The sequence below is a fragment of the Triturus cristatus genome, chromosome 10 (genome assembly GCF_964204655.1).
Source record: "Triturus cristatus chromosome 10, aTriCri1.1, whole genome shotgun sequence".
NCBI lineage: Eukaryota > Metazoa > Chordata > Amphibia > Caudata > Salamandridae > Triturus > Triturus cristatus.
This window is the reverse complement of record NC_140593.1, coordinates 1,060,330,920-1,060,356,124: the sequence shown is the minus strand read 5'-3', so window position 1 is coordinate 1,060,356,124 and position 25,205 is coordinate 1,060,330,920. Positions and strand designations below refer to the sequence as shown.

At 42.7% G+C, this 25,205-nt stretch overlaps 1 protein-coding gene across 2 annotated transcripts in view; it reads left to right on the top strand.

Annotated features, from left to right (window-relative positions):
* Nucleotides 1–25,205, top strand: part of SDK1 (sidekick cell adhesion molecule 1) — a 2,285,003-nt gene that overhangs the window by 881,272 nt on the left and 1,378,526 nt on the right. For both annotated transcript variants that reach the window (XM_085629198.1, XM_085629197.1), the window contains exon 5: nucleotides 19,780–19,913. In XM_085629198.1, the coding sequence (XP_085485324.1) occupies nucleotides 19,780–19,913 (134 nt within the window). The remainder of the gene's footprint in view (nucleotides 1–19,779; nucleotides 19,914–25,205) is intronic.

The window sequence follows — 25,205 nt, the reverse complement described above, 5'->3', positions numbered from 1 at the left end:
TACATTTCCTTATAAATTAGAGTGCAATTTAAGAATTTCAATCAATCAATCAACCAGGGGTTGGAAAGCGCGGCTACTCACCTGTGAGGGTCTCAAGATGCTGTGGGGCGGGGGGGCTGCTAGTCACTCAATAAATAGCCAGGCTTTCTATACTGGTACCTGGAAAGTATGGTATGTCAAGTTTTGTGCAAAGGCTGATGGACCTTGCTGCATTTCATCTGCATGTGTCTTGACGCCAATCCCAGCAGTCACTCAGGTCCCACTATGCACCACCAAGCTCTTGCACAGCTGTTATTTCTGTTGTGAAGGGTGTAATGTATATCTTTACAAAACCAATTTCCTGGAAAAACTTTAAGTGACAGTCCTTAAACACTACACTAAGAATAATATTTTTTTTAATGGAAATTCCCTAAAAAAACTAATTTGAAAAGATGTCATGGTGAACAAGTAAAACAAAACTAATTTATTTCTCCACTTGTTTGCTGTACACTTCAATAACTTGCTCCAAGGGGACCTGCTCATAATCTAATACCTAATGTATCTGATGACAGTACAAATAACATCATCAATGACATCACAAATCATGACCTTACTTTTGACATCATCATGGACCACCAAGGCAGTGGAACTCTGTACCAACAACAGTAAACTTTGATGGAAAACACAGCACTTTAATTTGAGCATGTTGTTTCACTGAAGGTTAAACAATTAGAAAATTACAAGTCGTTGTTTTTCTTCCAAATTGACTGCGATTTCAAAGCCGGTCTTTGAAGCTGTTGCTCGAGTAGGGCGGGGGAAGTGAAGCCGGTGTAGGAGTCTACTTTGGTCACTGTGAATGGGTCTGGTGACGAGAAAAAAGAGGGCAAACTCAGACTAGCAGCTCCTACCCTGGCTGTCCCCAAATGACACTCTTAAACTCATCAAAAACTGTTCTATGGCACAGTAACTAATATACATACATACATATATATACATATTTGACCATCTTTCTCCCATTTCCATGTCTGTTTCTCACTATCTTTCCCAATCTCGCTCCATGTGTGTGTTTCTGCTACCCTTGTCTTTGTGCCCGCATTTCTGTTCCTCCATGTCTCCTTCCCTCTATCTCGTTGTCCCTCTTTATAACCATGGTGCCATGCCGTGCTACTTTGTCTACATAATTCCATGTCCATGCCTCAATCCTCCATGTATCAGTGTACCAGATTGAATGTCTCTTCCAACCTCCAGTGTTTCTGTTCCCTATCTCTGCCACCTTCTAAGTGTGATCTGCCTCCCCTTAGTTTCCAGGTCTCTGTCTTCCTCCCCATCTCTATGTCTCTATATTGGAGTCTCATCTCCATATCTCTGTTTCTATCTCTGTCTTCCCCCATCCATTTGTTTTCATGTCTCTATAAGTCTCTCCCTTTGCCTGTTTCTTTGTGTCGTAGATTTCCTTTGCCAGTGTTAGTTTGTCAAACACTACCCATTGCTACAATGCATCCCTCAGTGTAAGAGCTTCCCTACTTGGCCTTCGGTAGCATGCCTGTCACACATTCTGTGGGAAGCATCCCCCGAGGATGCCTAACTAGCACACTACTGCTACACAGATGCATTAGTAAACCCTTTCTCTGTAATGATAATATTAAAGATATCGGCTACTGATCCTGCTTGTGCGTCAATAACATCCAAACACATAACTCTGGTGGAGGAATGACCATCCACCAACCGTGGTGCTATGACCACGGAATGGGAGAATCCTCTACAGCTTCTGTCCTCCATGAGTCAATAGGAGGAGGAAACAGGGCCTTTTGTGACTTTTGTGCCTCAGGTTAGTTCCAGACAACACCATACCTGCACTGCATCAGCACAATTGATGTATACGCTGTGGAATGCAGGGTTACAACAAACAAATGATGGACGGAATGCTGACAATGCATACATTCTCCCCCAGGCAAGAGATCTGGGTTAAATCCATCGTTCTTTTGCCCACTACACCACCCCAGTTTAGACATGGCCATATGCAAATCAGTCTTGACCCTGTGCCTCATGGGAACAGTCCAGCCCGAACTGCCAAGCCATGTCTTCCCTGGACCGGAATCAAGCATCCTAGGACCGGTTTCTGGCTATCAGCTGTCATCAGCCAGGATAGCTTGACTCCAGTGGCGTTCTTGCTTTCTCGCCCTAAGTGCCCCAGGTATGGCCAGACGTGGGTCTCGGGCTCATTGTGCCACTGGAATCAAGCTATTCTGGCTGAAGAGGGGTGAGGATGCTTGTTTCCGGTCCAGGGAGGACCTGGCTTGGCAGTTCGGGCTGGACTGTTCCCATGAGGCACAGGGTCAAGACTGATTTGCATATGGCCATGTCTAAACTGGGGTGGCGTAGTGGGGAAAAGAACGATGGATTTAACCCAGATCTCTTGACTGGGGGAGAATGTCTGCATTGTCAGCATTCCGTCCATCATTTGTTTGTTGTAACGCGTGGAATGCAGGGTTGGCACCCTGGGCGGGTTTCCTCTGGAGCCCACCAGAAAAAGATGTCAACCCTAGTTTTTGGACAAAAGTATAACTGGCACTGTGTGGTCATGGGGTAGCATGTGCTACAGTGTGAGACCATGCAGTGCAACTCTGTTAGTGGAAGTTGCCTTTCCTAACCAGAGACACTAATGACACAGCAGCATCGGCGTTGCTGGGCTCCATTGTGTAGGTGGGTCTGTGGTCAGATAAATGATGTGTGAAAGGCCATAACATAACTACTTTGTAGATCCATGGTACCTTGCATCGTTAGGCTTCAGGGCGGCGGGCAGCTACGTTGTAGAATGCAGATTCATTTCTGGCACACATCTCTCAATTAGTCGTTGCTATTCCAGAGGCAGAAGCTACTTCTCTTCGACATACAATGGCCAGATGTTATTGGCCTGTCTTTCTTGTGTGTGAAAGAGCATGTCATCCTACGGTTCTCAACTTCCAGCTGCCGGTTGGTTTGCCAGCAGACCATGCGAGGATGTGAACTTGTGATTTACGGAGCACAGCATGTTTCAGCAGCGAGTATTTAACTCACTGAAACATTCTTTTTGTGATACTATGCATTCCTAAACAAACAAGTCTTTGTTTTACAGAGATGCATGACTGATCTGGAGATCATTGAGATTAACGGCTGTTGGGGGAGCACACTGGTGGGGAGGGGAGGGGTGGGTATGAATAGAAGTTATGGAGTTGGGGAAGATTAAGGGGAATAGAGATTAAGGAGGGTGGTAGGGCAGAAGTTGGCGAATGATAGGCAACGAGAGTGTGGGTAATAATGTAAACTTTTGTGGTTGCATAATATGACAACTATGTAGGGGTGAAGGGAGGAGCACAGTACTCCTGAGTATTGAATGCATCAATTGTGAAAGAGATGATGCTGAGATGGAAATGGAAAATAATAAAAAAAAATTGTTACAAAAAAAAATGACTGATCTGGAGATGAGCAGTTTTTGTGCATGAACAGCAGTCATGGAATGAAGGCATCCTAGTGTCAGTCTTTGGCAAAGGGAAGACTTTTCAAAACTTTTTAGGTTTCGCCCGCACCTCGCTTGCGCTGTGCTTGTGAAATCTATTGTATTCAATTCATCTTAAAAGGGACTTACATCCCACCTTCACTTCTTATTGGTCCTTGTGCTTGTCACTTTACTTTGCCTCGTTTTTATTGGTTGCATGTGTCCTATTTCCTGCTCTTCCGTGTTTCTTTCTCTTATCAGTTTCCCATCGGCAACGCTCTGTATTCATAAGCTTTGGTGGAACTTCTTTTAACCTCTTCTGTGCCCATGACGAGATAGTCTCGTCATGGAGCACGGTCGCGCTGTGCCCATGACGAGACTATCTCGTCATGAACCCCACCCACTAATGCAACGCCCGGCACAGGAGGGGGAAAGGGCGTGGCACAGAAGGGGTTAAGCCTCTCAAGCAACGATCGGGAAAACAAAATAAAAACAAAAGCTACACACCTACTTTATGGTTACAGCGCTGCCCGAGCACTGCTGGCTCAGCACGTTATTATCTTTGTGGAATCCTCCAAAATGCCTTTTATTCCATCTCTGGCCTTGGACAAAGCACGCACTGCCTAGCGTCCCCGGGGCACAAACAGGCACCCACTTGAGTGCATTCATCAGCGCGTGCTCCACACCGTCCCCCGGGGCACAAGCAGGCATCCACTTCAGGCCGGTCTATAAAGCTTTATTACATTTTTGGGCCGAACAAGAAACATTTACAGCCAGCAAAGCACAGGTAAGGCAAATGGAAACATGTTGTGTAGTTTCAGTTCTTTGCCAGAAGTAGCTTCAAGGACGTAACAACAGTTGTTAGTTTTTTTTGCACCAGGGAATAAGAAGACCAGAGGGGAATGCAGTGGCGGTTTTCCCATTAGTGCCTAGGGGCCACGCCTCTCATCTAATTTCCAACCTTATTATAATTTTTTTATGTAAGTGTTACTCAGCAATACATCAGCTGTACAATGATGAATGCCAGGCTCCCTAAGCCTCACTAGTACGGAAAATCAGGCAGCCAGGCACTTCCTGAATTTACAGTGCACGGGTGCCAGTCAGCAATGATGTAATGATGTTGGGCTTAGCGTAGTACAGCCCTTCACTGTCACTTTATTGGGTCAGATGTCCGTAAACACTACATGTAATACTATATGTTATATTATGGAAGGCTGTTCTATGCCGTGTTCTATGCCGTGGTGTGATGCTATGCTGTCTTTAGTGTGCTGCGTTTTTACTGATTTTTACAGATAAAAACAGACAGAAAACAACGTATTTCCCATCTATATTTATTTTAAACGTGGAAAAATACAGAAAATTGTGCCTCTTGTTAGGGACTCTCCATTCTGTATTTCATGAATTCCAGGCCAACAGCTGAACAGATAGCACAGGGAGATAAAAGACTAGGGGCCATATGTAGGAAGCCTAATACCGGTCGGTAACGGCCGATTTTCGGTAAATATCCCGTTACCGACCGGTATTTAGGCTTTTGGTACGTAGGGGGCACATTTCAGGATTCGGTAATTTACCGATTCGGTAAAATTACTGATTCGGTAATTTTACCGATTCGGTAAATACCGAATCCTGAAATGATATGTAGGTAACACTCAAATGAGTGATGTCTAGGAAAAAGAATTCGGTATTTAGCACCAAATATAGGTTGGTGCTAAATACCGAATACATTGCACAAAGCAATATTTTGCTGAAATAACAGTGCCATGTGGCAGACATACATGCCCTTAGGGCATGTATGTCTGCCACATGTGCACACATGCAGGAATCAGGGGTGCAACAGGGTGTCAATGTGACACCCTGCCACCCTTGAATGTGCTCCCCCCATTACCGAATCGGTATTTACCGATTCGGTAATGAGGCATACCTTCCCATTGATTCAATCAATGGGAAGGTATGCCTCATTACCGAATCGGTAATTACCGAATTTCTCCGATTCGGTAACATTTACCGAATTATTACCTACATACACTTTACCGATTCTTAAATACCGAATCGGTAAAATTCGGTATTTAAGAATCGGTAAAGTGTATGCCACCTACATATGGCCCTAGATGAGATATTCTTAAATACAGGGATATGTTAAGATATGTTTATATATAATGCTAATATTGACCTGTGGCTATAGTGTTTTGTTATATTTGGCTGCATAATCTGTTAAAATGTGAAACACATCAAAGTAGAGTGCATGTTTTTTTGATAAATAAATTAGGATATATACCATTTTACAGCTCCATTTATTCTCAAAACATTAAATAAATGTGGATAAATACCAGTAAGAAGGCCAAAAAATAAATATGGATAAATACAGACGGAAATGTTGAAAAAATAAATACCCTAAAACTGGGAGTCCTAGTTATACTTTGGACCTGATGTGGGTCTGAGGCACTCGAATAAAAGTGCAATTTGCGTTTCACGTAATTTTATAAATTGCATGTCAATATCACTGGGTGACAGCTGACGTCATTTCACTAATCGCGAGAGAAGTGTCATTCTCCTGGTATGTTTAATGGCAGTGGAATGACGTGGGTTGTTTTTTGTAGCGGTCGAAATACACACAGTCGAAATATCATGCGAGCGAACCGCATCATTATCCACTTTCCTTTAAAGGTTGCAGCACGCCTTTTATTCAATATCAAGTTGTATTTAATTTATAATGGTCTATAGTGGCAGAATCGACATATGAACGATAGCTTAGCTTTCATGGCATCAGCTTTCAGGCATTGGGTGTATGTGGCTTGAAAGATACATACTTTAATTTATAAAACAAAAATAAAATCACAAATTGTAGTTTTCACTGCACACACAGTTTACCTAAAGTAAGAGAAAGTACTAGAAAGAATAGTCCTTTTCCAGTTGCTTTTTAAGACGTCTACTAAAAAATGTAAATTTTTGTCATAATCTGCACAGCAAAGAACCCATTGGGTAAGTGAACCATTACGCCGATCAAAAGCACAATCGCTCACTTATTGTCCATTACGACGCGTAGTTCAACCAGTATTGGAAAGTGCTTGGTATCTCATTTGGTTGCCTGCAGCGCTTGTTTCAAATACACTCTCTAGGAATGCACGTGTCTGCAGTCCGCCTGCTGAAGTGCGCTGTATTTGTTTTTACGAATTCTGAGGCAGATTTACAAGCCCCTTGCGTCATTTTTGCTCTGCCGTAGCGTCACTTTTTGTGCCTCGTAGAAGTGACGCAGTGAAATTTACAAGATTTCACTGCGCCACTTCTAGGACACCACTGCGTCAAAACCTTACGCCTGCTTGGAGCAGGTGTAAGGAGTGACGCAGCACAATGAGGATAGTCATCCCTATGCATTGTTGGAGTTGCGTCGGGCTTGTGACACGACTCCAGCAATGCTTGACTTTTGCACCATCAGATGCATCAGAATTTCTGATGCATCTGTCAATCATTGCGCCATGGTGCGCTGTATTGTAAATATGGCGCATCCATGGTGGCGCAAGGGTTTCTCAGGGTGGCGCAGGGAAAGTGACGCATCTCTACAGATGCGTCACTTTCTTGTAAATCTGCCCCACTCTATTCTACCCTTGTTTACCCATCACAGCTCGCTCCCCCATGCCCCTCCTATTACTTTATTTCTCGCCCTACTCTACGCCCCCGCTATACCCCACCTCCTCACCTCGTTGCCCCACCAGCTCACCATATCTACTAGAAGCCTGCAGGGTGCTCAAGTGCGGGAATTTAAAGATAGCGCCTCGGTACTTAGACGGTCTTAACAGGCATTAGGGCAAACATATGCAATGAAAGGATCAAGTGTGGACCCATATATGTTTTGAAATGTGAACACTCAGGTATACAGTACCATAAATTTAGGTATTGTATTCTCCGGCACTTACAGCACTTAGAAGAGGCCCTTGCGACATGACGCGCTATATAAACAATGTATTATTCTACAAATGGAAGACGTGCCAAGATGAAAGCTCTTCCAATTTGGAAGGATGATAACAGTGTGTTGGTGCAAGCAAGATCCCATTGCGAATTTCATTTGTCAACCTGGAGGCAGAAAGCAAATTTATAATCCTAATGTTAAATTGTCAGGGGATGTTGAGTTTAAAAGCAGGGAGTATTTTGTGGCTTTTACTGCACTGTAGTCCTACTTTCACTGACATTGTGGGTTTGTTTTCAAAATAACAATATGCTTCTTTAGGTGAAAACATCTATAGGCACTGCGCACACGCAATGCCATGATGCATACATGCAGAGACATAATGAAATATTGCCAATGTTTAATGACCCCAGTGTACCCTTTTCCGAGAACGGTGCAGCATTTTAGTGTTTATTTATTCTCCAGCTCTGCATTTGCTCTCTCATTGGCTTTGCCTTTCTCTTAAGTGGGCAGAATGCACAGATACATTTATCTGAAGGTTGAGATAAGGACCCCGTGTGACCCAGTCTGCCCTTTTACCAGCCACTGTCTGCAATGTCATGAGCTGTCCTTCCTCACCAGATTGTCTTTGCTCCGACCTCATCGTTCATGTGTATGTCTGGGAGACAACATTTACATATGTTAATTTTTGTGGGTTTTTTTGGGTCGAGGCGCGGGGTGCAGAAAGTATTACCTTTTAATTGCTCCGAGCAAATGCGTGCTTCTCGATGGATTACGGTGTGAATGAGGCGGTCAAAGGAAAGCAGGAAACAGGTAACAAAAAAGCAAACCTGTACACTGAGTACACTTATGGGCGTACCTTGGACCCTGGTGCAAGCAGCCCCGCTAGTTAAATATAGCCATAATTGTGGTTTACTGGGCCCCGGTGCCACTGCACCTGCTGCACTGATCATGGCTACGTCCCTGACTGCCCCTCAAAGTTCTCAGCCTCTGCTGGAATGTGAAGGGGCAGTTAGCACCCAAGTGAGAGCTGGGGAGCTCCTGTTTTGGTTGTAGCGCCTTTTGCTGGATTTAGGACACATATTTGTAGCATGCTCTGGTCCAACAGCCCGTCTTGCGAACACACTAACACTGCAGACCATGCTTGGCCTCTAGTTTTGTCCCTTGCATGTCTTTTTTTCTGTTTATCTTCCTCCCTCCCTGTCTCTTTCTCTAATGCCACACCCTTCTCCCTTTCTTGCTCTCCTCTTCCTCCCTTTTATCTCCATTTTTTTCTCCCTCTCTTTCTTGCTCTTCCTTCCACCCCTCGTTTTATACCTCCCCTACTTCACTCTTTTTCTTTCTACTGCCCCTGCTCTTCTCCCTAACTCCCATCGTCCCTCACTTTCTCCATTCTTCCCAACCTCCTTCCCTTTCTCTCTTTCACCTTCTGTCCCTTTCCTTGACTTCTTCCATTTTTTGAGTGTTTAGCCTCTTAAAACAACGCTCTAGGGCTCCAGAAACATATTTATTTTAGAAATGTATGAAGCCTTTGTTTAACTTGCCAAATAAATATTGGTAATGATCCTAGTTATGGGTGCAATGAATGCTTGGTTTTTCATCCACCTTTTACCTATTCACCCCATAGCTGCACCAATTTCAAGCCTACCTGTCAGGTACATGTATTTTTATCATAGTACCGCCTCATTTACCTAATATCTCCACTTTATAATAAAACCAGTAACAACTCAAGTAAAATTACACCAGATGCATATAGTGGACACAGAATCCATCATGAAGATATTTGTGTTGCCGCTTTGAGTTTTTCAAAGAGAACCGCCAAGGTATATGTTGTCAACCATGGTGTCAGTATTCTAGGATGGTCTGAACAGCAGAACATTCGCATGATGGTTAATCCATGCAAAGCTCCTTATGTGTTTACTGTCGCTGACACAAATTCTAATTACATTCTGCAAGATTCTGAATCTGTCTTTACAGGAAAATTGTGACTGTTGAAGAGCTTCCAACACTTCTTCAGACTTAAAGAGAAAACTATGCTTATTAAACAAAATGTGTGCAGTATACCACTTTTGGCACAAAAAGAAGTCGAAGATGTACTGAACAAATGGCTGATGGAAGGGGTAAAATTGTACCTTGTCTGCATCTTCTTGTTTGTCTCCAGTTGTAAGTGAAAGAAAGAGAACTGATGAAATCAGACTCTCCATAGATTTGCGCCAACTTAACCGCCTGGTGGTTGTAGCAAGCCAACCTTTGCCTCATGTACATAAAATGATGGCAACCTTGGGTAATGCTAAGGTATTCTCCATGCTTGATTTCACAACCGCCTATCAGCAGATAGTATACAAAACAACAGAAATTGGGGGCTGGGGATAATAGCGCACACACTCCAGTGATGAAACAGTTCCAATTGTCTATATCCAAAGATGCTTTCTAGTGTCTGGTGCGCAAGGAGGAGGAAGAGCCACCTGACCTTCCCCTGCTGGAACACGTTCAAATAATATAAAAGGAGATCTCGGAGCACTTCAAATGAATCAATGTTGAGTGTGTGGTATCAACAGTGTTTATTTTCACAAGTCTCTCAAATTCCCCCTTGCCAACATTTTGTCTCACGCTGCAGTTGTCGCAAGAGACTTCTACAGGGCTACAACTATAAATTTACATGTTTTTAGAGAGGATTTACTAAGTAGGATGTTGTAAGAAAACCATCAACCGGGTGATGGGAACCCAAATCCTCCTGTGTGTGAAAAGTTCAAGTGATTTGTCTTGATCAATAGTATATAGTAGTAGTCATAATAGAGTACTACCTCTGAGTGTAATTTTCTTAGGCCATCCGTAGATGCCCAAAGTCTTAGAACAGAATTTAGTCACCCACAATTACAAGAATGGTATTGTGAAGTTGTTAATCTTTGATAGTCACCCGGGGGCAGATGTTATCAATAGAATGGGGCTCACCTGGTTTGGTTTCCCTCTGATATAAACGATGTCCTTCTTGCGTTCACGTGTACATAACAGTAGTTCCTAAAATTAATGGGATCTACATTTAATGATGTAAAGTAATGGGTTTGTTATTATAAGGTTCTACCCGAGTGCTCAACTCTTACCTTCTATCAGACTAGAGACTAAGAAGCAGCGCAGGCTGCCACGCTACTTCGCTCCGAGAAAGTTGACTTTTAAAAATTGCATATTGTGTTTTTATTGATTAGAGATTACCTGTCTGTGTTATCCATCCCGCTCGGACTCGATCCGCCTCGGCTTGTGCCGCTAGAGCGGCGAGTCCCTGGAAGCGGCACTTCCGCCCTTAGCGATACGGGGAAGGGGATTGGACTAGCCGCCCTCTACAGCGGACTATTTAATTATGGGGGAGTGGCGAAGGCGCAGCGGACGGGCGCAGCGGGGGCGCCGACTTCGTGCCGAAGTTGCGCCTAAGTTAAGCCCGTCTGCGCCCGTCCGCGACCAGACGGGACCAGGGACCACCCCCCCTGCGCCGCGCCCCACAAACCCCAGGCTTTACTATTCTAGCCATGCCTTACGATCTCTTCGTTCCCCTATGAATAACACTTGCCCCTGTTTACGGGCTTCGGACACCCCTACATCTTGTCAGGTTTGCTCCCTGACTCTAATCTTAGCACCCTCACTTACCCATATCCCCAGTTCTACGTTTTGGAAGCCCTCCCCATGTCAAATCATTCCCTTCCCCACACATCATTCTACGGATTTTACTTTCCTGAGCTTGAATTGCAGGTCCCTGCCTAAGCATAAGAGGGACATTTTTGATCTTTTGGTTTCCGACAGTCCAGCGGCCCTGTTCTTAACAGAAACCTGGCTGAACGACTGCACGGGACCTGACATTGCCACAGCTCTCCCTAACAACTACACCTATGTGAGCCGTAATAGACAGGGCAAGGAGGGAGGTGGCATTGCCATTATATACAAACGGACTTACTCATGTAAGTGGGAAGATTTAGCCATACCCAACTGCGAAGCTGGCTACTTCAAACTATTATTGAATCCTAACTACACCCTGTCGGGCGTTTTACTCTATCGTCCCCCGGGCGCTGCTGGCGCATGGGCTTCTTCTTTATCGGAAAATATAGCTCCTCTATTGCTGCAAACCTCAAACTTTCTTCTCCTTGGCGATTTTAATATCCACTTTAACAACACACTCTGTCCTATCCGTACACACCTTCTTCAAGATTTGGCCGCTCTTAATCTACATCTTCACAACACGGGCCCTACACACAAGGCAGGTAATCTACTTGACCCCATCTTCTCGAACCTTGACGTCATCACCTGCCTCCCTTCCAAACCTATTACCTGGTCCGACCACTACATTGTCGAATTTAACATCTTGACTAGTGTTATTGTCGGTCCACCAGTTCATATTCAGACTCTAAGACCGAACAGAAATTGGAAAAAACTCAAGTTGTCACAACTGAATCGCCAGCTTGCCTTAACCCTACCCTCTCTACCCAACAATATCACTATCAAAGATGAAAGTTTAATTAACACATGGCTCTCTTCAGCCATTGACATCTGTCTTCCGGCCCGTATTGGAAAACAAAACTTCACTCACCCCCCTGCCCCCTGGTTTAATGACCAACTCAAATGCGCCAAATCCAAGTGCAAGAAACTTGAACGCATATGGAGATCTGAGTATTTCCCCAATGATAAAGAAATTTATAAAACGGAACTTCGAAACTACCACTCCCTGTGCAAATCTGCCAGGGCAAACTATGTAAACACCTCTATTCTATCAGCCCAAAACCGCCCTAAAGCTCTTTTTAGAGCAGTCCAAGAACTTTCTGGACAATCAAACTTGCCAAAAGCCCCCTGTTTGGACACAGTCCAATGCAGTACACTTGCTGAATTTTTCATGGAGAAAATAGACCGCATCTATGCCGGTTTTGATGCCTCCCCACGAGCATTAGACAACCCTCCCAGTACAGATCCTGACACCACCTTCTCTCAGGATACTACTACCCTTGTCCCTCACACTTCTATTGACAAATGGGATTCGATCTCTCTGGAACTCTTCTTTAAACTCATGGCTAAAATCAAATCTGGCTCCCCACTTGATGCCATGCCTCCTCAAATTTTAAGCACCCTTGACATTCCCGCTCTTTTACCCATCTTAGCCCTCCTGAACGCATCTTTGTCGGAAGCCACCGTTCCTGCAGTTTGGAAACACGCCATGGTGGTTCCCCTTCTCAAAAAAACCAACGCCGATCCCAATAACCCTTCCAATTTCCGACCCATATCTCTACTCCCTTGTCTGTCCAAGGTATTAGAAAAACACATTAACCTCTGCCTCTCCTCTCACATTGAGGTCACCAAATTCCTACACCCATCCCAGTCTGGTTTTAGGGCTGGATTCTCCACCGAATCAACCCTCTTAGGTGTCACAGAGGCTATCAGACAACAGGTGGACAGAGGAGAGACGGTGGCGCTTATCCTGTTGGACTTAAGCGCTGCGTTCGACACCGTCTCCCATGACATCCTCCTCTCCACCCTAAAGGCCGCTGGTATCCATGGCATTGCTCTAGCCTGGATCGCCAGTTTCCTGTCCGCACGCACTTTTCAGGTCTTTTCCCCCACTTCTGCCTCCACCGTTCTCCCGTCCCCACACGGTGTACCCCAGGGCTCTATCTTGAGCCCCCTTTTTTTCAATATTTATGTCAGTCCTCTCGCCTCTCTGGCAGAACAATCTGGTCTCTCTATATTTTCATATGCGGACGACACCCAAATCATTTTTTCTCTCTCTTCTAATAAACACGCCCCTACTTCATCTCTCCGATCTGGGCTCATTAATATTGCCAACTGGATGCAGACCAATAAACTAAAACTAAACGGCGACAAAACCGAACTTCTTCTATTCGGTCCTGACACCTCTCTCTGGGGCCCTAAGTATTGGCCTCAGCAAATGGGTCCCCTGCCGGTTCCATCCACCAAGGCTCGTAACCTGGGAGTTACATTTGACAACCAATTGTCCATGAAGCAGCATGTTGTGAAAGTCTCAGCCACCTGTACTAATATCATGCGATGGCTGAGAAAAATAGCATGGATGCTGCCGCCAGATACCCTAAGAACTGTGGTCCAGGCTTTAGTAACCTCCAGGTTAGACTACGGTAACGTGCTCCTCCTTGGGGCTAACAAGGAAGTAACACGTAAATTACAGGTGGTGCAAAACACGGCAGCCCGCCTGCTCTGCAATTTGCCCAGAACTGCCTCTACTACCGTTTCCCTGCGCAGCCTTCACTGGCTGCGCATCGAATCAAGAGCAAAATTCAAAGCTCTCTGCTATATGCACCGGATTAAAACAGGCAACTCCCCCCCCTACCTTTCCGTTTTGGTTCAACCGTACTGTCCTGTGCGTACCCTCAGATCCTCCTCTCTTGGCACCTTCTCCGTGCCTCGTTTCAAACGCACCAGAGTTGGTGGTCGCTCCTTTTCCTATCTGGCGCCATCACTCTGGAACACACTCCCCATTTCTTTGCGCTTTGAAACTTGCTACCTGAAATTCAGGAAGGGCCTAAAAACCTGGCTTTTCTCTGCTTAATCCTTCTTCCATCTTTGTCTCCCTGCTTCTTTTCCTCTGTCAGCGCCGGGAAACCCCTGGGTATCTGTGCGCTTTACAAACCCAAATATAATAATAATAATAATAATAATATCACTCGTTCGTTGTGTGTTTACTAGGTTACTCTTCTAACATTAGTAGTTCAGTCACTGTAAATGAATATATATTCTAGTCAAAAGCTGTCATAATTCCCTAGTTAACATACTCCAAATTTAACATGACACACTTTATCAAACAAGATCAGAGTGTCGCACGGAGGGGAAAATAAAGATCCGCGGCGTAGTTTCAATGGGTCGTCTATTGTAATATTGTTTACATTGCCATCCACCATAATCTGTGTAGGACATGCTTTCCTCTAGGGTGTAATGTTAATTGTAAATCAACGTAAGACACTCTATTCCCAGAAATGAGTCGAGCCCATAACATGTGAGCTCAAGTAAACCGTATACCCACACGCCATATCTCCACCTATAATGCCTCACAAGTGGTGACCGTGTGACTCTAGCTGATTACGTATTACCACAGCTGCATCCCAGCCTTAAAGTAAGCACAAGCAATAACCATGTCATACAACCATACCACAATACATCCGGGTATCTAGTGTTTGTGAGAAGAAGGTTATCCGCGGTGATCCGCACATATATACATTCAGTCTCTGTACTGACTTATGCTCGGTAGAATCTCTGGGTCGTCCAGCGCATAAGTGGTCGCACTGCACACCCACATATTCGCAGCACAAGGATTCACGTGATCTTACCTTCTTTATTACTCCCATGGGTTCCTTAAGATTTTGGCATATGCTGTTTGGCCTCAGTTCAGCTATCACTGTAATTCAGAAGATCATGAATAGGCTGTTCGAAAGTCTAAACGTTGCTTGAGCCTTCCAGGATGAGTTACTGGTGTTCTCTAATGATCACAACAGTCATCAGTGAATTCTGAGAGAATTTCTCTGAACAGTGCAGGCAAGTGGCTTAACCCTAAAAAGGAGAGAGGCAAATTCTTCAAGGACAAGGTGCAATATTTAAGTCATATCATTGGTGCTGATGTTATGAAACCCAACCCAAGCCTAATTTTAGCATCTTCAACCAAAGATGAAATGAGGCTTAGGCACATTTTTTTTCAAAATTCATACCACCCTACTCTATTAAATGGGAACCTTGCTTATTCTGATCAAAAAGGATGTGGAATTTGGGATAAAAATTGTGAAGAAAGCATATGAGAACTAAAAAGAGAATCACAAAATGCCCCATTCCTCAAGTCATTTGGTGAATCTCTCTGTTCTGTTGTGACCGTGAATGCCAGCCAAATGGTCTTGGAGCTGTGTTAATCTAAGATTCACAGGATAGTAATCATTTCATAGCATTTGAACCACACAAGTTGAAAGGACCTGATTTTAAATATTCAGTAATTTTTTTTAATTTTCTTTTTTAGTGTTTTATATAGCCCGAACTTGACCCAAATCGGATATCAGAGCGCTTTACATAGCTCCAGTTATGTTACATGAGGACACACATTCATTTTGTTAGGCACAGGGAGATTAAGTGATTTGCCCAGAATTACAGGATGTTCAGCGTCATTGCTGAGACTCAAACCCAGTTCCCCAGATTCGGGGTCGACCGCCCTAGCAGTTAGGCCAACTCCTATTGGCATGTGTGTGTGGGCTGTGCCAAACTTTAAAGGTTTTTCGTTGATGTCTGGCATTCCTCATTAGACCACATCATAAATCACTTGAAAGTATGGTAAGTAAATGCAATTCAGACAAAGAGTCACTCTGTATAACAAAGATTGTGTGTAGATTGTATGAGTATTTGATTGACGTAGAATATCTTCCTGGCAAGTTCAACATCGTAGCCAATTTCTAATCTCAGATGCAATGTGATGATGAAAGTGATGAAGATTACATGTGTGAAATTGATGATGTGGCTGTTGCTTATTTATGAGATGAACCTGGAGAAGAAACGACCTTAAGATACAGTGGATGACAACTGTTTCTGATGAGTCAGAGCTTTCAATAATTTCTGATCTCAATGTTAAAGGTTGGCCGAGGGACAAACACTTAGACGTTAATTTGAGTGCGTATTAGAAGGTTAAGGAAGAACCGACAATTATGGTGAAGGTTAATATGAGAAATTATTCATTAGTGGATCCCGTTTCACTTAGACCACACTTTATTTCATTAGCCTCTAAGGGCCATGCAGGGATGACTGCCACAAAAAAGAAACTGAAACTAGAATACTGGTGGCCTTCTATGGACCGTGATGTGGATTTGTAGGTACAAGAATGTTGTTTGTGCAAGGATGCTGACAAATCTATGACTGCACGCTCTTGTACCCTTAAAACTGTCTCACTACCCGATTGACCATGGCAAAAAGCAGGGATTGACCCGATTGGACCCATGAATAAATTGCCCACTGATATGAGATATGCTGTTGTCTTGATCGCCTATTATAGCAAATGGATTGATCTTAAATTCATGGACTCCCCCACAACCAGGAATGTGTTGGAATTCTTGAAAGAAATATTTACCAGAAGATTCCCAAAGTCCATTGTGTGTGACAATGGGTCACAATTTGTAACTACTGAAATTTCTCCATTTAAAATACATTTGAGCATTATACGTTGCAAATTATCCTTATATCAATGTCCACTAGGCAATGGGCAAGTTGAACGTCCCAATTGCCTGTTATGGAAACTCTTTTTACCTGTGAGAAATGTATGAAGAACTTGCCTTTAGGCATACTGCACAACTCCCCACAGTGTGACTGGAGTGACACCATATGAATTGTTGAGAGACAGGCTTTTTGACGAAACTACAACCCCACTGGTTCAAATGGAAGTTAATGAAGTTTATTCTGACAAAGGAGAGGTTTTTTTGTAACATGGTTGAGAGAAGACAGTTCAAAATATAGCAGTATTATGACCATAGAAACACTGTTGTCAAGAATGCTATAGGTATTGGTGATATGGTGAGGATCAGACGTTCACATGTCTGAATGGGAGGTGACAAATTTGGCAATCCCATGCGGTTAGTTAAAAAAAGCTTCAGGGACAGCTATCAGGTTGGAAAATGGTGGGTGATGGAGTGGTTCACTAAGTTTAAAGATTATGCCATGCAGTAGCTTCTTCCAAAGGAGGGAAGAGATGTAATATTGCAGATGTGATATTGCCTGGACATTGGTATTAGGCGATTTCACCTTTGAGTTACTAACAGTAAAACAGAATTTAGGAAACTTCTCAAAACTTTGCTTTTTTCTCTATCCGATTATTTCTGTGGGCGTCTGACCTACTGGTTTCAAGGTTGATGGTTTACTGTATGTGTTGCTGAGTTAGCGCCAGGATCTCAGTCATGAGTGACAGTGCACTTTATTAAATACCTCCTATCATATCATATATCAGTTATGGAATCGTGTTTAGTAGTAAGTGTGTTTATTAATCTTGTCATCTTTCTTTCCTCCCCTCCATTTTTCCTCATGTGTCTGTGCACGTGGACCTTTGGGGAATAACAGTTGGAAATCTGAGGCGGGGGTGGGCATTCCGAAGGAATTGTTCTGACGTATAGGTCAATAAACCATCTTTCTCTTTATAGAGGCCAGGAGTGGGTGGAGTCGAGAGAGAGCAAGTATGCATGCAGACACGTGCACGCGGGCGAGTTCTCGTGTTTCTGACTGGGAAAATAGCGATTGCCGAAGGGAACTGAGCTCTCATTTGGTACAAATGAATGAAAATGCCAAAAATAACTAGCAAGCCAAGCATGTACAACACGTTATTTGCTTCTATTCAAAATGTAAAATTGGAAATGTATAATTGTATTTTCCTTTGTGACACTTAATAGCTGAATAGAAATGTGTTGCAGGAAGATATATTTAAGAATCATAAATGCCCGATTCTACTAAACATTAGAATAACGTAGATGGCGAGTGCTCTGCAGGAATATAGTTTATAAAGACACTTGAGGTTTGTGTAATTTCTCAGCTCAAAGGGTTTTTGATGAATAAAACGTGCATTATGCACTGACATTTTCTGATTTCCTCCAGCACTTTCAGCAGAGACCGATGGACAGGGTTCTTGTTTAATAGCTGTGATTACATACATTTATATCATGCAAAACTGCACCAGTACCATTCCCCATGTATGGCTCATTAGTCGCCTCAGCTAATATTAACCCTGGGTCCCCCACCTGCCCCCTGCACTTTTATTAACAAAATGGCATGAATGCGTGTCCCATTAGAATAGAATGTCAAAAGGTTAGGATTGGCAGCAGCCTTTGTAAGGCTGTCATTAAAATGTATTGTGAAATTTCTTTCTCCTCCATTGAATTCCAGAAATAGTTATTGATATCTACATATGTATCTTGAGGCGTCAACAAGCGCAGAGACCAGGAACGCTGGCAGGGCCGGACTGGCCGTAGCATTCAGCAGGCGTTTCCCTGGTGGGCCCCCCCGGTTTCGGACCTGCGAGGGCCGTTTTTGTTACCGTGGGCCAGTTTTGCAGCACAGCTGCAGTGTTTTCCATGCAAACCCCACCCCAACCACCCCACCATGGCTGGTCCACATCAATTGCCAGGGCCGGTTTGCATTCCCAGTCCGGCCTGAATGCTGGCAACAAATAGTAGTCAGCGTTCACTCACTGAAGTGCGTGACAACTGGAAAAAGTTTTCCAATGACTCAATCTGCGGCGTCCTCCGAAAATCATTAGGGGACAGCCCTTTACCAGCAGCCACACCTAAGTGGTACTTTCTATTGTGGCCGCTATCACCGAGCATTTAGAGTATACTTTAGACCAGTGGATCTTAACTTTTTAACTTCTGTGACCCCACTACTTAATTATTACTGGATCACAGGGACCCCACTGAATCAATATTAGAGTTCAGGGGGCCCCCACTGAGTCATTATTCTAAGCTGGGGACTCTGGCCTGAGCAGTTTCCATGATGTAAACTGCTAAACAATACACAAAATACAGAAACAAACATTCATCAAATATACAAATGAAGAAAGATTTTCTTTAATTCACTAACAAATATTTTAACAAAATAAAAATTTAAATTTAAATGGGAAGGTTCCAAATTCAATTGTCCATACTATATTCTGTTTGATCCACTTGCACTGCTCCTACGAATCAACCTGAAAGAATACCTACTTACATTTTAGCCCCCAATTTCAAATTTATTCACATTTTCAGAATAATTTTTATATTTTTCAGATTACATTTTGCTTGTTTATTTATATATACTTTATCAGTCTATTAGTACGATTTAATTTTCTAAGCAGATGCAGACCCTCTGAGTAGGTGTTGTTGACTCCCATGGGTGCCTGGCCTAAAGGCTTTAAACCGCTGCTCTATACAGTAATGACACTATGAGATTTTACTGAGAAACAAATATAAAACCCCCAAGAAAGCTTAGAGCTTTATTGACAACTATGGGATTCAGCAATAGATGGGTGGTAAAACAGTGTTATAGCCACACAATCATGGACATGAAGTTACACATTATAGTTCTCTCAGATGGTTCTTTCAGTTGCTGTGTGGCCAACTTTTGATCATAGATTGGAGATAAGTGTTAGTCCTCTTAGGGAAGGGACATTGGCAAAGTATTTAACAAGAGAATGGTCTATGCACTTGCCAGTCTGGAATCTGCTTATTACTGATGGTGCTTAAGTGGTAAATTAATGTCCCATTTTGTTCCATTTCAATTTGTTTAGACAATCTGCACTATTACTATTTAATGATTTATTACTCTGAGTGAGTTGAAGATCAGAATAGGCTTTTGTGTCTTTTAAAAATAAAGCTAAAATTTCAAATGAAAGCATCATGTTGGCTCAATGTAACTGATTTCTTCCTTCCCCTAACAGAGCCATAACTTTGGAGAATCAGCTCGTGGTCCTTGCTTCGGTTGCCTCAGACGCGGGACGCTACTATGTGCAGGCAGTCAATGAAAAGAACGGGGAAAACAAGACCAGTCCATTCATCTACCTGAGCATCGCAAGTAAGTGTGTGCGCATCTTACAAGACCCATTAATATCCTGCTAGTGTTGTAGTATGGAAGAGGAAACTCCCAAGGTGAAGGCATTGAGCTGGTAGCATGCTCTTATTTGGCACTTTGATTATTTACTTTTATCCTGGCACTGTTACTTCTGGTGACCTATTTAGTAGTAGCATTTTGTGCTGCGTTGTGGTTGAAATTACTGCTGTCAATACTTTTAGACGGTAGGCAGTGTGTCTTTGAGACACATCTTCCAAAGATGGTTAAGATATTAAAAGGAATTCTCAAAGTTTTGGACAAATTTTCTTCAGAATGTAAAAAAACACAATGGAAATTCTCAGATTGTGAGTCACAAATTCAGGATCAGTGGACATTTCCTCATGCGGGTATGAGTAACTCCTGCAAGCAACCTGATTTAATAGCAGGTTGTTGGTTTGTGTAAGTCTCTGACTGGATGTGATCTTGGGCCATTGGGCAGGACAAAATTCATTTAAAAAAAACAAAACTTCCAAGCTTGTAAGCAATCGCAAATGATTTGCACTCCATTTCATCTCTTAAGTGGAAAAGCCCTCATATTTCATGGAGTTTAGTGGAAAGACATTTTTCAAATGTTAAAATATTTACCCTGTTGGGAATATTAAAAGAAAATCAAATGAAATATTTCCCTTTGTACAGTCTCACCAAGAGTGCTCCAGTGCATTTAGGGTGTGTTCTTAGGTGAGCATCTGTAAATCTAGTGTTTATGTATTTGTGTAGATACTTATGGGGTTTGTCATGCATAAATATAGTTACATTTCAGGTGTAAGTACCCAATGCATAACTTTACATATCTTTGAATATTACGCTCCATTGACAAAAATGTGGTTGTAATGTATGAGTCCTTTTCGCCTTCCCTACTACAGGAACCAACATGCAGTTAATTCCTCACACAATAATTAGACTTTTAGAGAAATGTAAAAACATAGACATCTCTTAAATTAAAAATGACTAAATTACATCTTCGCTTATTTCAGACAGCCAGGGGATTTCAGAGAGCCAGCGTAATGTATTTTCATTGGTACTCGGTTAATAGCCCATTTATGTCTAGTCTACCACAGTAGGTGTAATACTTCCGATGTGGTAAAGCATTTGAAATGCTGCTTCTCAATTGTAGTACTTTCGAAGTGATGGGCGTTACACGCTCTCTTACGAAGAGAAATGTTTATTATTATCTGTACGGCTTATAAACTAAGTGAATGAAAAGGCACCAATGGGAAGTATTTCTTTGAATAATTATAATTTTTTCAGATATCCATGAATCACATTCTGTTCCTAGGAAGCTGCATTATTTATAGTGAATATAACATTGACCCTGGTGCAGATAAAATTCCATTAGGTTTTTTCAGTGAAATATTTACTCATTCTTTTGACGTCTGCATCCAGTTGTGGCTTGCAATACTCGCGGGGGGGGGGGGGGGAGTCGCGCGGAGGTTACTACGGGGGTTACCACGGGCGGGGGAGAGGGACGGTTATAATAAAATAAAAAAGTAGAAAACCTACCTGACCGGGTCCCGTGCCGCCTCTGCTCCTGGGCCAGGTCCCAAATTGCCAAGTTTTCCTGAAGTTCAGAAACAGGAACAGGAATACTGCCTCCCCTCCTGTAAGCCAATCACAACGCTGCAATGGCAGCGTTGTGATTGGTGCAGAGTCGTGGACAGCACCCAGCCGGGCACCTGTAGGGAAGCCATTTTCTCTATGTAGGCTGCATGCAGCCTACAAAGAGAAAATGTAGAGTGCGCATGACTGCTTTGGTCGGCCCCAGGGCTGACCAAACAGTAAGGGTACTCAGAGTGGTGCAAGCCACTCCTATCCTCACCTGCCCGCCCCCAACCAGGCATACCCTCCCACCCACTCCCAACCAGGCATACCCCTGTCTTCTGCTTTCTCGCGCTGCGAGAAGCAGAACTATAAAATGGTATTAAAAATACAATTTTATGGTTCTGCTTCTCGCACTGCGAGAAAGCAGTGGGGCGGCGCTCCTCCGCCCTAATGGAGGAGCCGCCTCTGTCTGCATCATATGTCACCCTGGTGTTTTCTTACTTTGCCAGTAATATGAATATTTCTAATATAGGATTGCATGTATATAGCCCCAGAGCTGATTAAAAAAATTCAGAATGCGTCAGAGTGCTTAAGAAAAGAGGCAAAGTGCCCATCTTGCTACTTGTCTTGTTCTGCATTGGAAATTTTAGGATGCTCTCAGCAAAACAAAGACATTTTTTTGGTATTCATCATGAAAGCCTGATGACGTCCCCTTTCGCGCATTTTCATTTAGTTTAGTAACTTCTTGTGACATTACACTATCCAAGCTATCTACTGTTGGCACATCTTTTTTTTTTATTATTATTATTTTTTAGCTTTACACCAGAAAAAGTTTGGAGTTAATGTTGGAATAACCAACATCTGTTTTACTTTTACAGATACCGGATGATTATTCTCCATTCACCCCAAGGGGCTTTCCTTTTTATCAGAGGCAAACATGTATTTGATTGTTATTCTGATGTTATTTCCTGCTTCCTGTAGCTTCAGATTTAACTTAGTTCGGTGATTCACATTATCTTGATCTCAGTTGATGTGGTACTCGTGTGACACTTGCTGTGTGAATTTTGATTTCTGTTTTTAAATCTATATTTTGTGTATTATCACATTGCTATTCCAAGTTAGTCTGTTCATGAGAGATATATTGTGTAATAACTACCTGGTAGTGTATGCGAACAAAAAAATCTCTACTCTGGACCTATTTGCCTTACATTTACCACAGGTGACGCCAGTCCCTTTTTTAATCTATCTATAGTTATCAGTTCTGGAGGTTATCAAGACCTTTTGAATTTGCTAAGATTAGATGTATAAGACACTCCTTTGTTTGTTTTGGGACTTGTTATTTTTTGAAGTTTGTTTTCTGCATCAGACCTAATTTGCATCGCATTTATTTCCTCCAGACAAATGCAGATATAGCTTTACTTGAAAATCTGTATTAAATGGTTCAGACACTTTCTGATCATATTGCTTTCTGCCATTATGGATTAATAAGAATTCTGTGGTTTAATAGTTAAACAAAGATACTCACTCTATAACAGAGAGCCAACAGCTGTTTAGTTAGCATTTCCATATCCCCAAAAGGTTTCCAGTGTTTAAGACTACAACTCCTTTGAATTTAAATGGAGATGAGTTGCAGATCAACTTATATCAACTTCTCTTTCTGTTTAGCTTCTTCACGTGTCTACTAACTTCCTGTATGAAACTGTCATCGTTGGTGTTGTCTCAAAATGTTAAACATGGAACATTGGAATAGATTTAGGCAAATTTGGCGTTTCAGTAGTTTTGTATGTTCTTTGAGACACGGTGGAGTAGATTTCATTATATTTGTGAACTATAGAGACAATAACAAGGGTGATTGTACTTATGTTTTAGTTTCTGATACTTTAAGTTAAAACAATGGAGTTGGAATTGGAGGCATTATGAAAATCAGTAGAAAGAGAGAGACCAGGGTACCCATGCACTCTACGTCTGTTCTAGGTATGTGTATCAAGCTGGGACCATGGGTAATGTTGTCCAAGCTCCCAACCGTGACAGTCTAATTTCTGCTCATGCAGTTAGTGCAGTGGAAATACCTATACATTTTCTGATGTAGTCACAATATATATATGATCAATGACTTTCTGCATGAGGAGATATTTTTTCCTACCATCACCCTGATAGATATCGGTGTGTTAACAAATCTCCTAATACTTCTCCAAGTTTATATTTCCAGCGATTAAGTCATTATCTTGTATATTTCAGTCAAGAGAATTAATCTATTCTTGAACACTCCACAAACTAAATTGACAAAGTAAATAATAAACAATAATGATGCAAAAAGGTTGCTAAACTTGTACATAATGTGTAGACTCCCCAGGGCAATTATTAAGACTTTACATCGAAGTTCAAACCAGATACTGATACCGTCTATACTTTCTAAATTCTTCTGATTGCTTCAAGAGTTGCTTTTTTCCTCACATTTATGTTCCTTAAGTAGAAATTCCCAAATTCTATATTGTTATGATCTGGATACGGAATGGGCGTGGAGGACAAATGCTGTAATCATGCAAATATTACGTATTTTAACTCAACTTGGGATATGTCTGGTGCATAAAAGGAACAAACCCAATTGGCATCGTTTTTGCTGAATAGGGATTGTAAAAAATCAAATTTTGCAACAGTCTGTTTTACATAAAACTTTAGTACCAGTGCTAAATTGAAGGAAATATTGATGGATTGTGAAACCATTGGAAATGAATATCATGCTTCCTTTGCATATAAATAATTCCACTTGTTCATCAATGTTTGCAGCAAAGAGAATGCAGGAAACTGGTTTTGTGCTATTTGTGCTTCGTCTGAAGGAAGATAACAGGATTTTACTTAAAATTTCAAGAATTGTTTAAGAACCATGTGAGTATGGCGGAACAACAAAAACATTTTGCATTAGGATTCCTTCATTAGAGAAACTCAGCAGCGGGTCCGGTCAGGCTGCTGATGGACCTGCTACTTTGACCTCGCGTGTTATGCAACATCAGAGGAACATTCCATTACACCACAGTAAAGCACCACTCTGTCAGCTCCCGGCAAGCGTTCAAGGAGCAAGGTCATAATCTGCAGTCTGATAAAAGCTCAGGAAAGCTCAGTAATGGCAGAAAGTAAGTTAAGTGCATATAAGAGGGGCATTCTTTTTTTAGACCTCTGGAGCAGTATTACTCAAGCTGACCTGGGGTCGCAATGGGTGGGTGCACCCCAGGGGCACTTTGGTATTACTGAAGGGGCCGAAGACGCTTGGGCAACCTCTTCTGCAATACTGATAGTGCAGGTGCACATGTAGCACCAGCGCTAAACTTGAGAGGGTGTACCCTCATTTGCGTGGGGGTGTGGCCCCATGCAAATGAGGAAATTAATTGAATCACTTTGCCTCTGCACACGTGCTGTATTACAGACATGGGTGCCGAGGACAGCCCTGTGGAGGGTGTTTAAGGGAGCCCCACAGACATCCCTCTGCAGGCGGGTGCAGTCACTCACCGCATCTTACTGAATGGGTATCTCTGTGCCCTTTAAAGTGTAGACATGTTGCTGCATGCACAAGAATCAAGGAGCGGCCTGGTAGCAGCCAAGCCATATTTCACTGAATGCGCTGCCCCAGGGCAGCACAAATTTGCATCTGCCCTGAGGGCATCGCATTCATCGTAATACAGCACACTATCTCGGTCTACGCCAGGGCCACATTTTGAAGTG